Source organism: Ascaphus truei, chromosome 1, assembly GCF_040206685.1.
Source record: "Ascaphus truei isolate aAscTru1 chromosome 1, aAscTru1.hap1, whole genome shotgun sequence".
Classification (NCBI taxonomy): domain Eukaryota; kingdom Metazoa; phylum Chordata; class Amphibia; order Anura; family Ascaphidae; genus Ascaphus; species Ascaphus truei.
The window spans coordinates 158681269-158702342 of record NC_134483.1 but is presented as its reverse complement, the minus strand read 5'-3'; the positions used below and the strand labels follow the sequence as shown (position 1 = coordinate 158702342).

The following is a 21074-nucleotide window of genomic DNA, read 5'->3' as shown; positions in this document are numbered from 1 at the left end:
ACTTAAAAACCTGCCAGTGAGCAGAGGGGGTCCCGCGATTTGCACCCTTGTTCGGCGGTATATGGCTGAAATCTGTAGTGGTTACTAGGGGGAAACCAGTGTTATAACTGTATGTAGTTCTCTTTAAGGCTAGGGTATTTTTATTAGAAGCGGGTTGGTATGAACCTTAAGTACACTCTCAATCCAGTTTGAGGGTGTGGGCGCTACCCTCAACAGATGGTAAAGATTAAAGTTGAAGCAGAAAGAGTAGCACTCCAAAAATAGTGGTTACTATTTGTTCATCCAGTATTAGATGAATAAATATTAACCACGACCACTTTTTTTGAGTGCTACTCTTTTTGCTTAATTTTTATGGATTTCACCATTGAGTTTCAGCACCTGCAAGTACCCTTCATTTTTTAATGTACTTCTATATATTTTTTACAGATTACATTTGCGTAATTGACAGAGTTAAAGTTGTGTAGGAAGTAGCAAAACTTTTAGTGGAGCAAATACAAAGTTGTAACTTTAAAGCAGCAATCCTAATTGAATAATCCCTTTTTGTTTTTTTGTTTTCTTTTTGTAATAATAACATTGAAACCGGGAGATCCTTTAATGCTGACCTGTGTAATTCTTAGATCTGGGTTACCAAGATACAGTACTTAACCAGGAAGTTACTCCGGAAACTATTCCAGAATTTAAACAGGTGCCCATTAGAAAGCCATAACAGATGATGATGTAGCTTCCGAATTTGTCTGCAAGATTTGGGGGTAATTTTGAATTTCCTGGAGAGAGTTTTAACATCAGTAAGTATCTTGAGAACCGGGTTTCCCCAGAGCTAACAAATAATGCAGTTTGACACCCCCCTCTCCCCCGGTTCCAGTGCTGTAAAACAAAGAAAAAAAACTTGGGTACTGTCGAATTGCTGCTTTAAAGCAGATCGTCACAATTACTGGGATACTTGCAAATGGAGACGGCATCAAAACTTAGGTCATGTTTACGTAAGGGGTGATTTTAATTATCCAGACAAAGACTGGGGCAATGAGATTTAGCATTACAACAAAAGGAAACATTTTTGGGGCTGCTTAAAGACAAGTATATGACCCAAATTAATGGTGAACCAACCAGTAGATGGGCAATACTGGATTTGGTCATATCAAACAATGTAGAAGTAATAAATATTCCGGGAACATTTGGGTAACAGTGATCATAACATGGTCTCTTTTGAAATAAATAATCAAACAATAGATTACTTGGGTTCAACAAAGACCTTAAACTTAAAGGCAGATTTTAATAAACTGAGGTCTAATCTATAAGTAATACACTGGGATGATGTTATTGCAGGGAAAAATGTAGACGACAAATGGGCAGTCTTCAAAACATTGTTAGAAAAACACACTTTAGTGTATACTGTTTTGTAATAAATATAAAAGAAATACAGCTCAACCCCGTTATAACGCAAATCCGCTTAAAATGCGATGTAAGCGTGGCTCCCAATTTTCGTATATTTATGAATACTTTACAACACTATTATTGGTGTCTTAAATAGTTTGTTTAATGCATACAATTGTACATTATTTCTAACGCGATCTGCTTATAGCGCAGTGTGATTCTTTGGACCCCAAGCACAGCGTTATAAGGGGGTTGAGCTGTAAGTCAAAACCAAGGTGGCTAAATAAACAGGTAGGGGAGGAAATGGAAAAGAAGAGGCAGGCGTTTAGATTCTTATAGTCAGAAGGGACGGAAGCATCATATCAGAATTATAAGGAATGTAACAAAAATATGCAAAAGGGCAATCAAATTAGCAAAAATGGATAATGAAAAAAGGATTGCAATTGAAAATAAGATCAACCCTAAAAAGTTCTTTGAGTGCCTTTTAATAACAAATCGGAAAAGAAAATATAGGACCCTTTCAGTGTGAGATGGGCAGGCAGATTATTGGAGATAAAGAAAAAGCAGAGGTATTAAACAAATTCTTTGCCTCTGTTTACTAGTAGAGACAGTAGGGGAACCCCTGCTACAGCCTAAATGAAGTGGTATTATGAACGGTGCTTTGGGTATAAACTGTAGTAGATAAAGGAGAGAAAGGACCCAATTTAGCACTCGAGTTCACACTCTGTGGTGTTTAGTGATTGAATTAAAAACATGATCTTTATTAAACAACATATAAAAAAAAGGTCCAACGACGTACTGAAGGTGAGTTGATCCTAAATATAGAAAGCCATATTGGCTCTGGATCAAAAAAGTTAATATGTGCCAGATGGTTTTAATAAACCACTGGTACTGTTGCGACACAGTGATCCTAATGCGAACCTGTGTAGTAGGTGATTGAAACAGGGGTGTCCGGGTAAGTACTGGGATTGCAGGTCACAGTATCATAGTAATTCTGTATAAGATGTGACCCAACTGATAAACATAAAAACAAATATACCATGTATATCAGTATTGGTATTGCTTGATCAGCTATGCTTCTCTGTGATAGTTAGTATGCCCCTATCAGTGACACATGACCTGAGGTAACCCTCTGGATATTGTACTCCTGGGTGTATATACCTGTGTTAACCAGCGTGGTTCTAGTCAGAGAGTGATATCCTGGCTATGGTTGTAACAATAGGTCAGTATCCCAGTGTGGGAGACACTGATAGTAGGGGCAGGTAGGTAACTCTTTTAATAAGGGTTTTTAAACAGAGAGCTGCGTGATTGTAGAAGCTGAAGTGAACCTCACCTGCAGTACACCATAGCTGCTCTGACGCGTTGGTGTGCTGCTGCACATCCGTGAGGTTCACTTCAGCTTCTACAATCACGCAGCTCTCTGTTTAAAAACCCTTATTAAAAGAGTTACCTACCTGCCCCTACTATCAGTGTCTCCCACACTGGGATACTGACCTATTGTTACAACCATAGCCAGGATATCACTCTCTGACTAGAACCACGCTGGTTAACACAGGTATATACACCCAGGAGTACAATATCCAGAGGGTTACCTCAGGTCATGTGTCACTGATAGGGGCATACTAACTATCACAGAGAAGCATAGCTGATCAAGCAATACCAATACTGATATACATGGTATATTTGTTTTTATGTTTATCAGTTGGGTCACATCTTATACAGAATTACTATGATACTGTGACCTGCAATCCCAGTACTTACCCGGACACCCCTGTTTCAATCACCTACTACACAGGTTCGCATTAGGATCACTGTGTTGCAACAGTACCAGTGGTTTATTAAAACCATCTGGCACATATTAACTTTTTTGATCCAGAGCCAATATGGCTTTCTATATTTAGGATCAACTCACCTTCAGTACGTCGTTGGACCTTTTTTTTATATGTTGTTTAATAAAGATCATGTTTTTAATTCAATCACTAAACACCACAGAGTGTGAACTCGAGTGCTAAATTGGGTCCTTTCTCTCCTTCATCTACTCTGTTTACTAGGGAAGAATCAATTGCAATAACAGTACCTCAGGAGGAAGCCACAACTGCTATATTTATGAACAATTGGTTATATTAGGAAGAAGTTCATAGGCGGCTTGATAAAATTAAAGTAAGTAAGGTACCTGGCCACGATGGCACACATCCAAGAGTTCTCAAGGAGTGAAGTTCAGTAATAGCGAAACCATTATATTTAATATTCAAGGACTCCATTTCCATAGGCTCAGTACCACAAGATTGGCGTAAAGCAGACGTGGTGCCTGTATTTAAAAAGGGAGCTAGATCACAACCAGGGAATTACAGACCTTTAAGCCCGACTTCAATTGTGGGGAAGCTACTAGAAGGTTTAATACGGGATAATCAGGAATACCTAATGGAAAACAAAATTATTAGTAATAGTCAGCATGGCTTTATGAAGGATAGATCATGCCAAACTAACCTTATTTGTTTTTTTTTGAGGAGGTAACAAGGAATTTAGAGCAGGGTAATGCAGTTGATGTGGTCTACTTTGATTTTGCAAAGGCTTTTGATAAAGTTCAACAAGAGGTTAGGGTACAAAATAAAGCATATTGGACGCCGTCAAAAAATATTTGCGTCTGGCTTGAAAACTGGTTGAAGGATAGACAACAGAGTTGTCCTAAATGGAACTTTTTCAGGTTGAGTGGAGTACCTCAAGGACCGGTACTGGGACCCCTGCTTTTTAACTTGTTTATTAATGACCTTGAGGTTGTCATAGAGAGCAAAGTCTCCATCTTTGATGATACTAAATTGTGTAAGGTAGTAAAAACAGAGCAGGATGTAATTTCTCTCCAGAAGGACTTGGAGAGACTGGAAACTTGGGGAGGTAAATGGCAGATGAGGGTTAATACAGATAAATATAAGGTTATGCATTTGGGAGCAAGAATAAACAGGCGACTTAAAAATGAAATGGGGATAAATTGGGGGAATCCTTGATGGAGAAGGATTTAGGAGTGCTTGTAGACAGCAGATTAGAAATGATGCCCAAAGTCATGCAGTAGATCCAAAGGCAAACAAGATCTTATCTTACATTAATCGAGCAATGGATGGAAGGGAAGAAAACATAATTATGCCCCTTTCATAATGCATTAGTAAGACTACACCTTGAATATGTACAATTTTGATCACCACTCCTTAGAAAAGACATGGAACTAGAGCGAGGGCAGAGAAGAGCCACCAAATTAATAAAGGGGATGGACCGTCTGTTATGAGAGGTTAGCTCCTTAGATTATTTTACATTAGAAAAGAGGCGTCTAAGAGGGGATATGATAACATATACAAATATATTTGGGACAGTACAAGGAGCTTTCAAAAGCACTATTCATCCCAAGGGCAGTACATCCTTTAATGTTGTAGGAAAGGAGATTTGAATAGCAACACAGGAAAGGCTTCTTTACAGTAAGGGCAGTTAAAACGTGGAATTCATTGCCCATGGAGACTGTGATGGCAGATACAATGTATTTGCTAAAAAAAAGTTGACATCTTTTTAGAAAGGAAAGGTATACATGGATATACCAAATAAGTAAACATGGGAAGGATGTTGATCCAGGGAATAATCTGATTTGCTAATTCTTTGAGTCGGGAAGGAATTTATTTTTCCCCTTATGAGATATCAATGGATGATATTTCACTGGGTTTTTTGTTGGCCTTCCTTTGGATCAATATACTATAAGTACGAATATAGGCATCTGTCGTCTAAATTTAGCATAGGTTAAACTTGATGGACGCGTGTCTTTTTTATTTTTTTTTCCCAAACTCATCTACTATGTAACTATATATAAAGGCTTAAGTCTTCATTTGCTGTGACTATCTTCACTTTAGACAGGGCACATGTAACTACTTATTTAGCCAGGTAGATTAACCCCTAAGAAGCAGAGTTTACAGGGGCAATGTAATACTGACCTACAATGAGACAAAGCAGAATTGGGTTACATAGTCTATTAGTATCTGCTTATTAACAGTGCATTGGGTCAGGGATGTCCAGGACCAATTCTGGTTCTGACAGGTGCTGATCATACACTGGCCTGTTACCTGAAGCAACTGTATCCCTAGAGCAATGCTTTTCAACGTCTGTCCCGCGGGCAAACCTCAGGGTTTCCGCAACTGCCAGTGGGGAGAGCTGGGACAACTGTCCCATGCCCAGCGGTGTGGTGGCCCCTAATGGAGCAGTGACCTGTGGCTCCCCAGGTCAGCAGCATCCACCCGATCACTGTTATCTTCCTCTTCCCTCCTGTTCAACGTGTGTGTGTGTGTGTGTGTCAAATAAAAAGATCACATGTGAGCACATTCACGTCTTAGGCAGGTCTGCAACCCTGCCTTTCACCATTATCCCCAGCATACAGTGCTTCCACTGCAGCAAGGGATTCTGGGAAATGATATGCAAATGAGCACACAGTGCCACCTTTTGCTTTAAAACCATATGACATGGTCCCCTGTAAGCTTATGCTTGCTGCATGGTCACAGCTTTGAGCACAGCCTGGGTTAAGATGCGTAGCCAGTAAACCCACCCACAGGCAGTCGTTTCAACCTTAATGGGTCTCCATCAGTGTGGGGTTGGCTATACTGGCTTTGCAAAATGAAGCTTAGGATAGGTTTCACCACACTTGTTTAAGTTGTATGTATGTAATATTAAGAAATATTATGCCAAGTTAAAGGGAATTTACCTAATATCCATGTAATGGTTCAGTTTGTGTTTCCATATGGATCGGTGGTTCTCAAACCTTTCCTTGAGGTTCTAAGCCATGCCAGGTTTTTGGGGCAACCAACAGCTTATTCATATTCCGTGTGTGTATTCAAACTTGATGTGGCCAGTCGTCTTTGATGAGAGCTTTGAGAATCACGGCTCCAGGTCATAATTTCATATCCCAGAACATTCCACAGAGAATTGTTTCTTGTATATACAGATGTGACACTTGCCCCAGATAACACACAACATATCCCAGTGTAACTCTAAATATCACAATTTCCATAGGATTCAGAGACCGTGTTGGCGCAGTCTCTCACAGTATTTACAAACATATTACGCTTGAGAGAACCGTGAAACCTGCTACATCTTAATATTGCACACATTTCAGCTACAACTGAAGTTTTTATGAAGTAGTCTGTCAAACATGAGCTGGCAGTTAATGCCAAGTGACCATGGAGCGGATTTACTCAACTTTGTTAGCGCACCTTACTAGCTGAAATAAGGTGCTTTGTCTATTTTCTGTATATAACATCATACAGTCTGTTGATTTTTTTTTTGTACTGAACGTTTACATACTTGTATTTTGGCAGCTTTTTAATAGTTGTAATACTTAACTTTGGACGTTTCACCATATTCCTATCATATGTCACCCACCAGGTGGTGCTCTTGCACAATTAATGATCAGTAATGCTTGTAAAAGCGTTTTCTTAAGGTAAAAAACCCAAAGGCGACTTTTCATTGTTCATTTTTTATAATCAAATCTATTCAATGAAAGCACTGTATTTGCGTAGCAGATGTCACTCTACAATACCTTTTTTAATTTTCCAAGCATTTATCTAAATCTAAAAGCTAGGGTCCCAAACTGTTGCAATCGCTAAAAATGAGGCTGTTTTTTATTTTTGTAATCTGATGCTCTGTTCAGGAGATATAAGCAGTTGGAATGTTAAGTGTCAGGGAGGTTAAAATGGAGCTCTCCCCAGACCCAATTAATTGTAAAGGTTACGATGGTAACGTCAAGCTAGAAAATCCTGATTTGTGAACAAGTTTACCTTTTTTTTTAAATTTATTTAAAAAGGGCAGGACCTGCTTGGCACACGATGCTATTATATGCATTATGCGGGTGGGGGGGGGATTTGCCGCTTTAAAACTCTTGTTTGCATGTACTATAGAGCAGGGGTGCACAAACTGGGGGTGTGTGTATTTTCCGGGGGGGATGGGGGGGATGGGGCGCTGCAGTTACAGAGTTTCTGCACTTTCCCCCAAGGCATTTCATTTAAATGCCGGGGGACAGCGCGAGGCCTCTGTAACTTTATCCTACCTGGATTCAGCTGGCTTGCTGGTGTCTTCGGCAACATGTTGCCATGGTAACCCGGCGACAAATGACGCTGTGACGTCGTGGTGCCATGGCAACGTGACTTCACATGACGAGCAGGGTGGGGGGAAGGGAGCACTGGGAGGAGACCAGATGGGGGGGTGCAGGAAGTTAACTTTGCGCACCCCTGCTATAGAGTATCTGTTAAGAAGCAGTCACATTTTGTAAAGCATTATTGCTATTCTTTTAAACCTTTTGGATAGTTTTGCTACATGCAAATGTTAGATATTGGGGCAGAACGTCACATTCAGACAGTTAAACACTCCTATCTGTTTTTATTTTTTGTGCCCAAATAGTAGTTACTGGATTTGTTAAAGGCTCCCCATCTATCTTGTTCCTGCCCCCTCTAGTGGGTATATACCGTATTGAACAAAAGCACAAACTAATAAACTGCAGTTTGAAAAAACTGTCTCAAATTAGTTTAGGATATCTGTTTGAAAAGACAAGAAACCGTTTCCACCCCCGTTTCATGAGGTTAAGGGGATAACTAACAGATGCAGACACTATTATTGTTTTTATTGTAATTTGTTATATTTATTCATACCAACTCCTTCAAAGCTCTTTTTGAAAGTGTGTGAGGATTCTGCTACAGCTGAAGCCAGAAGAATATAATAGAACTTCGTCTGCTCCTATGCATGTAAAACTTTTGAAACGCTGATCTTTTCAACATTCTGGTGCGGTTCTGAATCATAATAAGCTCTATAGCTGCACAGGCTGCATTTTCTTGATGCATGTCCCACAGTTTTTTTTTTTTGCCAGACTCTAGTTCCCATTAATAGCGAGAGCGCTATTTTGGTTTGTCATATTTCTCCTAATTGATTTTGACATTGGTTCCTTTTTTTCCCCCCACCAGGTGTGCGATTGTTATAATAAGTTCCCAACTCTGTTTTTCTTATGTGTTACTATATAATTACTTATTTTATTTAAGTATTTGGAACCACATGTACATACAAAGTACATCCAAATCATGTTTTTTTCCTAAATTGCTGAAAAAAATGTAGCAATTTGAAAATGTGTGTAGTATGCAGAGTTATGGTTGTTGGCCTTGTGTTGTGGTTGAGAAAAGGATATGGTCAGTGTTATTTTATGTGTATAGACTTTGCATGCCAAAATTCTCAATAGGGACTCCGAAAGCATCCGTAGTTACGGAAGTCAGACAAGAAATTGCCCGAATTGCGTAACCAGCATCTGTGTATTTCATGTACAGTATAAAGAATGTTTTCTCTCGTGTTTTTTTTTTTTTTTCTCTATTCAGTACAGACTTCAATTTTCAAAACATTGTCAGATCACCTCTTTCAGAAGCCTTTAATTGTATAATTCAATAAAGTATTCAAATTAGTCAAGGCAGTTTTGGAACATGTTTTACACATACTGTATGCATAGAATTACCATTTGCTTTTGGAAAGTTCTGGCACGTCTGTTTTAATAGCATTTATTTAACATATGAAAAAAAGGGCAGTTGCATTTTAAATTAATCCAAAAAAAAAATAATCCTTTGTTTTTATGCTTGGATTTGAATACATTTGTGATGCAAGTGCTATCTTGTGTCGGATGAGGTAAAAAGAGAGAATAGTTTCACGCCATGTGCCCTACTTTGGGGATTGCAATATTGATATGTTCGCTGCATGCCCTACAATTCATTTTCTGAGATAAGAAACCTTCTGTGATTTCTAAAAGGTCAGGTAGTAGATTGTAGGTGTCTCAGCGTGTGATAAATGTCATGGCAAACCGTATCCAACCTTACACGACTGTACATTCAAGCAACCAGTCACTTGTTACTGAACTTATCTGGTTCAACATTAATTATACCTTTTTATCTAAAACATCACATATTTTATATCACTAGAGGGATTTACCAGCTGTTCGTGTAGCCTTGAGTACGCTGATAGGCAGTGGCCTGAAGCATTGTCATTGAACTTGCAGTGCTGGAAAATGAATACTGTACATTAAGCGTTTCTTCCCCTCCGTGCTGTACTTTGCTTTTCTGATATTACTTCTATAGGCTGAAGGAGAGGCTCAATAAGTTAAGGCACTCACTTTGAAGCAGAGTGCCTTGTTTGAATCCTGGTGTTGGTTCCTTGTGACCTCGGGCAGTTCACCCCATTTCTCTGTACCGTTATTCACCAAAATTAGATTAGACATTTTACAGGGCAGGTACTCATTTTGGCTGCAAATTTGTTTTATGTACAGCAATGCGTACATGGTCAGTGCTATAGAATATATATTTTTAATAATTACAGTACTTGGACTTTTATATGGAAGGTATCGTTTAATAACTTAATTTTAATTACCATTGTCCTAGGAGATTGATGAATGGAACATTTCCCGCCTGGACACGATACTGGATGTTGTTGGGGAGGAGTGTGGGATCTCCATTGAAGGCGTCAACACTCCTTACCTCTACTTTGGTATGTGGAAAACCACATTTGCGTGGCATACAGAAGACATGGATCTCTACAGCATCAACTACCTCCACTTTGGAGAGCCCAAGTCTTGGTAAGTTACACTGTGTATACTGTAAGTATAGAGGTCCACGCATAACCTTTCCATAAATTAGGTTCTTGAAATTAAGATCCAGATATGTTTTACACAAACAAACACCCCTTTGTTGTAGACCCATATACTTGCCCCTTTGTTTTTCCCCTTAATACTGGACTGTATAGCAAACCAGGATGAATTACACTGCCCTTAGAGTTGTGGTTAAATTTGCCTTCTCCTTGAAAGTGCATTTTCCACTGCCCTGCAGTGGCTGCATGCAGCCATTTTCCTTGCAGCTGGATATTGCAAAGTTCGGTTCCCCCTGTCTGTGGGGAAACCAGGTTAAGATTACATTAGTGTCTCAGGCTTTTAAGGAACATTCCCCACCTAAGTAATCCCTCAATTACAGCATGGAAACCAGGGGTCTTCTGGAGCTATATACTGTGCAATTTCTTTTTAGCTCTTCGGTCCCGAGATTAGTTGCATATGAAGTTACCAGTATTTATTTGTTTTTGTCAGGAAGTTTAAATGGTCATCAAATAAGGAAGCCGCCAATGTTGATGTCTTCCTATTGGCCCTAGGTTTGGTGGCCATTTTGTTTCCTCTCAAGTGAGATATAAAGTATCTCGGGAACAGTTGGGACTTCAGAGTTGAAAATAGCGAGGGTCTGTTATAAAAAAAAACTCCAGTTTACCGTCCTGTATAAAACAAACAAACTCACACAAAAAAATAAGCAGCCGGGTATGTTGCTCTAAGTTGAAAGTGTACTGATATCCTCATTCATTGAGTTCTGGCATGGAACAGCCTATGACCTCACCTTATTTGAGCCATATAATACTGTTCAGGAATCATTTGGTTGAGGATATTTGTCTTATTTCCTAATTAAAAACCTATGAATTTAAGATTTAGTTTCTTAATGGGAGAAACAAGATTCCCTTCAAGCTAACATTTGTGCTGAAAAATAAGCGACATCATTACCATCTCCGTGAGAAACTCTGAGCAATAAAGGCTCTCTATTAAGCATAATAAACTTGCGTTGCATATTAAATAGCTAGTTGACCAATAAATATGTCGTCGTAGATTTGTGTGTATGTTATTGGCTGTTGTTTTGTGGTAATCAATGTGATGTAGTGCCAACAATAACCACACTATAAATAAGGATGAATTGACTGAAATAAAGTTTACTCATTCTATTGCACGTAAAAGCAACACAGAAAAGTGAGAGATTCAGTTGAGGATTGTGGGTATGCACTCAACATTACATGCTGAAAGTTTCACATGTTAAAGCATAGGCTGGAGCTGAAGATGTACAGAATAGAACATTACTGAATTGTCACCACACAGTCAGTACTGCACTGAGACAAGAGTAAAACATAATACTTGGCAGTGTCTGCTGCATTGTTCGCATCAATGAGTTAGAGCCGGTCACTTATTTCTAGGCTGCTGCCTTCACATTTACTTTGTAAAGTTTAGCTCTGCAGAGCATATTTTTGCGAACATTGCTTTGTCTTGGTTCTTTATTTTCATCAGTATTGTACAAGACAGGCATCAAATTCTCTTGATATTTCCTCACCCGAACGACACTCTACATCCACGGTGTGTTCTATCTATTGATTTCTCATCTGAAAAATTCAACTGATGTACATATGCTTGAGAAAACATTCCTGTAGGCGAGTCTTAGATTTTATTCAACTGTAAAATTATTTTGAAATAGCTCTACATAGTGCTGTGCATCCTGCCTGCTGTGGGAACACATTTTCAAGATGTGACATGTGCCGTTGGGTCTTTATATATACATATACATATATTTAGATTTATATCTTGTATCAAAACTAGGCTAAAAGCAAAAATTAGAGGGACTTGCAGGAACAAAGAGTTAAGGATGTGAACTAGGGAATCTTTTCAAAGGTTTCTGTGTTTCTCACACAAACACACATGACCATGGTTGAAAAGTGCTTGTCATGTTCCTATGCAAATTACGTTCGTGCCAAAAAACGATTGAGGACACATTACCAGATGTTACAACACTCTGTTCTATTCCAAGACGGAAATGGCATGGTAGAAAGGGGACAGATAGCTTACATCTTTGGTAGTGGAGGTATTATGGGAGAATGCGTATAGATTATTTTTTTTAGTTTAGGAATTGATGAAGCATTTATGTGTGCAGAGGATAGGTAATATAAGTTGCATATTACTCTCTCATACACCTTAAAATATTATCACATGGATGACACCCCAACCAAGAATATGAACTTTTAAAAGGCTTAAAAAATGGCAATTAAGAGGTACGTTTAGTAGATTAAAGTAAGTGTTTATCTACCCTGTTGATCAAAGATCACCGGTTCTTACTGGCTGTCCTCCAGTTGAGTTATGTGCTAGCCATCGCAGGCTCGATCACATAACTAGTGTTAAGGTCCATGTAGTCTGCCAGATATGAACGGACTTGAAACAGAGTAAAGCCTCTCCGCCATGATACTGCCACCTCCATGATTAATGGAGGGAGAGGCCCCCTGAATCCATTTCTGGTAGTCCTGCGGATTCGTCGAGTAGGGGCTCACAGAATCCTTAGTAGAAGAACCCACGGGGGCAGCACCGTGAAGTAATGCACAAGAAACAGCAAGTCATTAAGGTTGGGCTGAACCTCAGGACATAGACAGGGAAAGTTCTTGGTAGTGTGAAAATGTGGGTAATTGCAGTATGAATATTGGGCACTATTGTTAAAATAAAATATATAGCGGAGCTCATGCAGGGGACAATCGGGCAGGTGGACAGGTCTCACGCTGCCTGTGTCTGCACAGGGAGGCTGGAACCGGTGTCAGAGCGAAGGTAATAACAAGGGCCTAGTAGGTAGTGGGGAGGTGGCTCCTCAGTGGTCCATGTCCCCCCTCAGCTCAGGTGGCCGGCTGATCCCTGCCGGACACAGCATGTTTGTGCCGGGCCACTGCAGGCTCCCTCACTCCCTTTGTGTGGCTGCCGTTGGCTCCGGTTTGTGTGACTGAATGTGTGCGATGGACGCCGCGGCCTCTTCCAGTTTCCTCCCCCCTCTCCAGGTGCCCTCTCATCTTTAGACTTCCGTTGTCTGCCGACTAGGTGTGCTCTTCCCACAGCAGTCGTCCTGTGCTGCTCCTGCTGCGCTGACATGGTCCGCAGTTCTCTTCTGTTGCACGCTTTTTTCCTCCTTTACTCCGCTGCCGTGGTCCTCGTCACTTTTCTTCCACAGCGCCATTCACATCCTCTGCTGCTCCGTTTCCGTGGTCGTCCTCAGTCCTACCAAACTTGCCAGCTGGTAATTTCAACTCGCCGCGGGCGAGTGGGTTTGTCGAGCACAATTATATACCAAGTGATGACTCAAAGGTTCGTCAACATTCACGTCTTTCTGAAGCCCGCAGGCTACTCTAGGCACATCCCACGGTTGGAAGGGTCAGAGATGTCAGAAGACCGATGCTAACATGTATAGTGTGAAAAAAACAATCATGCCAGTGGTTCAACATCGAACATTTAATGGTGCCAAAGCAATATACAGTAATTCGATTTTTGGATGAGACACACTTAGAAAATTACTGACTTAACTGCGGATATTTTATTGATTTATTACTGCAGTCAAAACCCTCCCGTAAGTGTTAACGCACTGCAAACCTGCTTTAGGTGCTATTCAAATCAATGACCATTAACGCGAGATCAAAGTGCACAAACCTTACCAGATGTTAGTGAACTTTTGTATGTGATTTAAAAAAATGTATTAAACCTGGGATCTTGACACAGTTTTGGCTAAGACAAATGTTTTAGTATTTCTATTTTTTAAGTAAATGTAAATGTTTTTGTGATCTAAAAAACAACTATTTTTATATTACTTCATGGAAAACATTAGTTTCTGTAAATTATGAACATAATACACATCTTATGCGTCAAGAATGGATAAAATATGTAAAAGAAACAAAAAACACATCAGGAAAGGTGTAAAAAGATGACAAACCGCATTCATCTGAATTTGCCAATCCCAACAAAAGGGTATTACTTGACATAATGCAGTGTTAACTTGTCTGTTTTTATCAGGTCTATTTGATAAATATTTATGAAGAAATGCACACTATAATTCTGTTCAAAGCACATGTCGGTATGACAGTCAAACTTTGAATATATGCTACAACACATACAGTAGGTATCATTTTGTTTGTCTTACAAACAGACATGATATTGTTTCAGTAAATTGATGAAACTGCTTGCCTTGTGTGCAACAAATTTAAAGGAGATTTCATTCCATAAGGTCCACAGTTTTTATTCTAAGGAAAGGATTACAATCTAAATTATTTAATTCTGAACTATTTAACTACTGCTTGCATGTCATCTCTGCATTATAACTATTGAATATTATATATTGTGTAAAAGCGTGAATAAATTATACAATCTGATGGTTAATTTTCACAGAATAACAAGCAAGTTTATTTGTGTAACAGGTGCACACAGGATTGGCTTATAATCACAGCTCTCTGATAGGTAATACGGTATGAGATACATTTATACCCTAAAAACTAAAGCTCACGTCCCTTTCTGGGATGGCTTGTGCGTCATACAAATAACATATATGCATAATAAAAAACAAAATGAATGTGTATGTCAGCCAAAAAAAATCATTATACCATATCAGTAATCTTTCCTCTACATACTGTATCTGGGGTTCCATGTTTATACATTCTTTCAGGGGGTGAATCATGAGAATTGATGTTTTATCTGTCCTCTCAACTGACAATAGTAGTTACAGTGTGAGAAGCTGTGCTTATCTCAGACTTCGGCTAATTCTACCAAGGTCCCTCATTATTGTCTGCACTTTTTATCATACTCCCTTTGAGCTCCCATCACTCCCATCATTTGCAGCTTGTTACATTTTAAGGATTGGAGGGTGGCAACCTCCTTCCTAATTGAAGCTTGCTCACTCCATAGCATCTCCCACTCTCAGGGGAACTTGCTTGCAGTATGATTGTGACAAATCTAATACAGTGTGCTTTTCCTGGTAATGTACAGGTTAATAAAAGCTTCAATCAGACTTAGAACTATGCAACTAATATTGACAGATTTATTATAAATCATTCTTCCTGGTATTGCACAGGTTATTAAGAATTTATATTAGTGTTAGGGACCCTTGAGAATGTGGTCTGCCGTGCAGTGGCTCAGGGGCGTACAACAATTTGGCCAAAATGTTAAACTAAAAGACCATTTTATTTAATAGATATTTATACATACAGCTAAACCCCGTTATAACGCGCCTCGTTATACCGCGATTCGGTTATAACGCGGTTATAACGCGGTTTTCCCGTGGCTCCCGTTTAAAAAAAAAAAAAAAAAAAATTTTTTTTTTTACATTTTTTTTTTGCACACTGCACACACTGCACACAATCACTGCACACACACTGCTCATTGCTTACACTGCCACACTGCACACACACTGCACACTGCACACACACTGCTCATTGCTCACACTGACACACTGCACACACACTGCACACTGCACACACACTGCTCACACTGCACACACACTGACACACTGACACACTGCACACACACTGCACACACACTGCACACTGCACACACACTGCACATTGCTCACACTGACACACTGCACACACTGCACACACACTGCACACTGCACACACACTGCTCATTGCTCACACTGCACACACTGACACACTGCACACACACTGCACACACACTGCACACACACTGCACACTGCTCATTGCTCACACTGCACACACTGACACACTGACACACTGCACACACACTGCACACTGCACACACACTGCTCATTGCTCACACTGCACACACACTGCACACACACTGCACACACACTGCTCATTGCACACACTGCACACACACTGCACACACACTGCACACACACTGCACACACACTGCACACACACTGCACACACACTGCACACACACTGCACACACACTGCACACACACTGCACACACACTGCACACACACTGCTCATTGCTCACACTGCACACACTGACACACTGACACACTGCACACACACTGCTCATTGGACACACTGCACACACACTGCACACTGCACACACACTGCTCATTGGACACACTGCACACACACTGCACACTGCACACACACTGCTCATTGGACACACTGCACACACACTGCTCATTGCTCACACTGCACACACTGCACACACACTGCACACACACTGCACACAATTATTATATAGAAATAAACAGACAACTGCACTTTAACAGATGTACAGTATTTTGCCTGTACAACGTCTTGTGACTTTTGTTTCACAAAGTTAAGGGGGTGGGAAGTCATTGTGCTGTGGGGGTTGGGGGGGTGGCGGGGCCCTGCGCTGCGGCTACGGCGGGCCCTGTACTGCGGCGGGGGGGGGGGGGGGGTTAGCGGTCTGTGTGTGTGAGTGCCTGTCTGTGTGTGTGTGTGTGTGTGAGTGCGTGAGTGCCTGCATGTGTGTGCGCGCGTGTGTGTGTATGAGTGCGTGAGTGCCTGTGTGTGTGTGTGTGTGTGTGTGTGTGTGTGTGTGTGTGTGTGTGTGTGTGTGTGTGTGTGTGTGTGTGTGTGTATGTATGAGTGCTCCAGCCCGAGTCCGTGGAGGGAGGGGGGGGGGAGAGTAGCGGGTCCCTCCTGCAGCCAGTGGAGGGAGTGGGGGGAGAGTAGCAGCTCCCTCCTGCAGTCCGGGGAGGGGGGGGAGAGTAGCAGCTCCCTCCTGCAGCCCGTGTAGGGAGGGGGGGGGGAGAGTAGCATCTCCCTCCTGCAGTCCGTGGAGGGAGGGGGGGGAGAGTAGCGGGTCCCTCCGCTCAAGCCACGCCCCCCCCTCCCTGTCAAACCTCCCACCTCCCGCTCCGGCTCTTACACTTACTTACACACACACTCAGACACTTACACACACTCACAGACACTTACACATACGCGAGGGCCCTGTGCTGCGGCGGGGGGGGGGGGGGTTAGCGGTCTTCCGGAGACTGCTTACCTGTCTCCAAAGCAGGCACCCCTCACGTTCGCCGTGCGCGGGGTCATTTTACACCAGTTAAAGTTGCACAAACATAACATTAAAGTTTGTTAAAACTATTAAAAATTGAATAAAAATTAACACAAATGAAGTGATCACATATACTGTACCCTGTATAATAAAAAAAAAATACTGTACTGTATAATCAAACATTGTACATTAATAAAGTGACACGTACACACACCTCTGACCCCTCAGCCATTTTAATCATACAACACACTGTGCTGTCTGAGAGCTGGTAAAATACATACTGTACTCAGGTACTGTACTTAAGCCCTCCAGATCAGTTGTTAAAAGCCTCAGGTTTTCAACACTAAGAAAAAAGTGAAGACCCCAGGCAGGAAGAAATGGCGGAAACTTCAACCAAACGTAAGAGGTTTACCGTCAAAGAAAAAATTGCTGCGCTTGACAGAATAAAATCTGGAGTCACGCAAACCAAGGTGGCTAGAGACCTAGGACTGAATGAGTCTACAGTTCGCGGATGGAAAAAGGAGGAGGAGAAACTTCGTGATGCAGTAAAATCCATGGAAACAGACGATGGACTGAAGCGTAATCGTTTGCATGAACCTAAAGACAGCCAGTTGGATAAAGCTGTTTTTCAGTGGTTTGTCCAAGAAAGATCCGAAGGCATACCTCTGTCTGGACCCCATCTGCAAACGCAAGCCAAAAAGTTTCACAGCCAACTTCACGGCAATGCTTCAACCTCCTTCGCGGCAAGTAGTGGATGGCTAGATCGCTTTAAAAGGCGACATGGAATAACTAAAACCGCTATATCAGGAGAGATACGGTCAGCTGACGATGAAGCTGCATGCTCGTACCCTGCCCAACTTCAAGAGATAATTGAAGATGGTGGCTATACCGCAGAACAGGTTTATAACTGCGATGAGACCGGACTGTGTTTCAAAATGCTACCGAATACCACTCTGGCCTGTAAGAATGACGAACAGCGTAAACAAGGCTTTAAACAAATGAAAGACAGAGTGACTGTACTTTTTTGTGTGAACCAATCTGGAAATCACAAACTGAAGCCACTTTGTATTGGCAAGTTTAAGTCGCCGCGGTGCTTCCACCATGTGAACATGGGTACTATGCCTTTTGCGTATGACTTTAGCAGAAATGCCTGGATGACTGCCAGTATTTTCGAAAGGTGGTTTCATCAACAGTTTGTACCAGAGGTCCGTAAATACTTACGTCAACAAAGCCTGGATACAAAAGCGTTGTTGTTACTTGACAACTGCCCTGCACATCCCCCGGCCGATAGCCTAATAAGCCGAGATGGAAAAATAAGGGTCAGCTACTTGCCCAAGAACACGACATCCAAAATACAGCCGCTTGATCAAGGCATTATTGCAACCTTTAAGATGAACTTTCGGAAAACAATGATACATCGAATAATCACAAGTGAAGATTCTGTTATATCATTTTTAAAGAAAATGAATCTAAAAGAAGTTTTTTATATTGGTGGCGAAGCTTGGGAAGCGGTCACACAAATGTGCATTGCGAAATGTTGGCGAAACATAACAGGTGCACGTCCTGTGCCGGCTGACGCCGAACTCGCCAGTGACAGTGAGGACGATGCTGATTTTGAGGGGTTTACGGAGGAAGAAGTCGCCGCCGCAAATCAGTTACTTACAAACTATGTGAACGAAGGCCTCACAGAGCAGGAAATTGCCAATGCCGAACGAGTCATGGAACCGTTCATTGATACGGAAAGTGGGGCTACAATTGACTCTTGGGTCGATGGGGACAGCAGCTGTCCTACTCATGAACATATGGCGGACTCGGAAATCATACAAAGCCTTACAAGTGAAAATACTGATCTGGATATTACAGAAGACGATGAGGATGAGGAACCAGAACCGCCACCAAAGATCACTGAGGCGCTGGTGGGATTACAAACAGGACTTCAATTTCTAGAGTCAGAAAACGTCAATTATATAACAATCCTACAATTAAAAAGAATCATTGAAATCGTGAAAAAAAAGAAAAGAGAAGCACTGAAACAGACAACACTTGATAGGTTTTTTCAAGTGTAATCTCCAGCTGGTTTTATTACAGTATGTTCAGTTCAGAATGTTTTGTTTTGTACAGTTGTTACATGAGCACAGAGTGCATTACACGGTTTTCAGTATGTGCTGTATTTACAGTGCATACTACAGTGTACAGTACAGTCCTGTATGTGTTTTGTGTGTGTTCAGTACTTTATTTACAGTACAGTATTTATGAGAAATGAACAACACGACAATTGGTGTTTTAAATACAGTACTTTATTGTTCAATGCATCAATAAATGTGTTAATACTGTACGATTGTGCATTTTCTGTATTTTTCATTCTACTGTTGATGTTTTAAACACACACTTACGCACACTCACGCACACTCACTCACACTCACACACACACACTTACATACACTCACACACACTCACACACACTTACACACACTTACACACACTCACACACTTACAGACACTTACAGACACTCACACACACTCACAGACACTCACACACACTCACACACACTTACAGACACTCACACACACTCACACACACTCACAGACACTCACACACACTTACAGATACTCACAGACACTCACACACACTTACGCACACTCACGCACACTCACACACACTCACACACACTCACACACACTCACACACACCCACGCACACTTACACACACTCACAGACACTCACACACACTCACACACACTTACACACACTCACACACACTCACACACACTCACACACACTTACACACACTTAGACACTCACAGACACTTACAGACACTCACACACACTCACAGACACTTACAGACACTTACAGACACTCACACACACTCACACACACTTACACACACTCACACACACTTACACACACTCACACACACTTACAGACACTCACACACACTCACACACACTTACACACACTCACACACACTCACACACACTCACACACACTTACACACACTTAGACACTCACAGACACTTACAGACACTCACACACACTCACAGACACTTACAGACACTTACAGACACTCACACACACTCACACACACTTACACACACTCACAGACACTTACACACACTCACACCCACATACACACACCCATATACACACACACACACTTTCTCTCCCATAAATACATACACACACACACTCTCTCACTCTACACAGTCGGGGGGTGGGGTCGGAGCAGAGGAAAGGCCGCGACCAGCACCACCACCCGCTCCCCCCCCTCCTCCCGCGCAGGCAGCGGGAGCACCGGGACAGCGGTGGGGAGAAGAAACCCCCCGCTACCACCTCCATGCAGGCAGCGGGATCTGAGGTAAGCGGCGACCTGAGGGACATCCCCGCTCCCATCTCCTGCCCCGCGGCCTGTCCCTCGGTGACAGGGGGAAGCGGGGACAGGAGGGACATCCCCGCTCCCATCTCCTGCCCCGCGGCCTGTCCCGCGGTGACAGGGGGAAGCGGGGACAGGAGGGACATCCCCGCTCCCATCTCCTGCCCCGCGGCCTGTCCCGCGGTGACAGGGGGAAGCGGGGACAGGAGGGACATCCCCGCTCCCATCTCCTGCCCCGCGGCCTGTCCCGCGGTGACAAAGGGAAGCGGGGACAGGAGGGACATCCCCGCTCCCATCTCCTGCCCCGCGGGCTGTCCCGCGGTGACAGGGGGAAGCGGGGAGCGGAGGGACATGCCCGCTCCCATCTCCTGTCCCGCGGGATGAATATGCGCTAAAGCGCGGCGGCCATTTTTTTTCCGCGACCCCGTTAGTAACGCGGTGGTCTCGGGGTGGACCCCGAGACCCGCGTTATAACGGGGTTTAGCTGTATATATTTAGGCACTGTACCGTGTATGAGTTTCACTGGATGTGCACTGAGCTCTGTCTGTGTTTTATGTTCTGTCTCCGGTTTTAAATACATTTTAAGGATCCAGAGAATCTGCTGGGAGCGCAACATTCCAGTCTCTGCTTCACACGTTCACACATACAAGCTTGCTTCACAGAAAACAGCACATTACAAAATGGGCGACAAAGGGCACATAACAAAATGAATGAAGACAAGAATTAGAGCAAAC

General features: G+C 42.1%; 1 protein-coding gene across 2 annotated transcripts in view; it reads left to right on the top strand.

The window, feature by feature from the left end:
- Window positions 1-21074, top strand: part of KDM4C (lysine demethylase 4C) — a 418437-nt gene that overhangs the window by 55669 nt on the left and 341694 nt on the right. For both annotated transcript variants that reach the window (XM_075596483.1, XM_075596492.1), the window contains exon 5: window positions 9798-9991. In XM_075596483.1, coding sequence (XP_075452598.1) covers window positions 9798-9991 — 194 coding nt within the window. The remainder of the gene's footprint in view (window positions 1-9797; window positions 9992-21074) is intronic.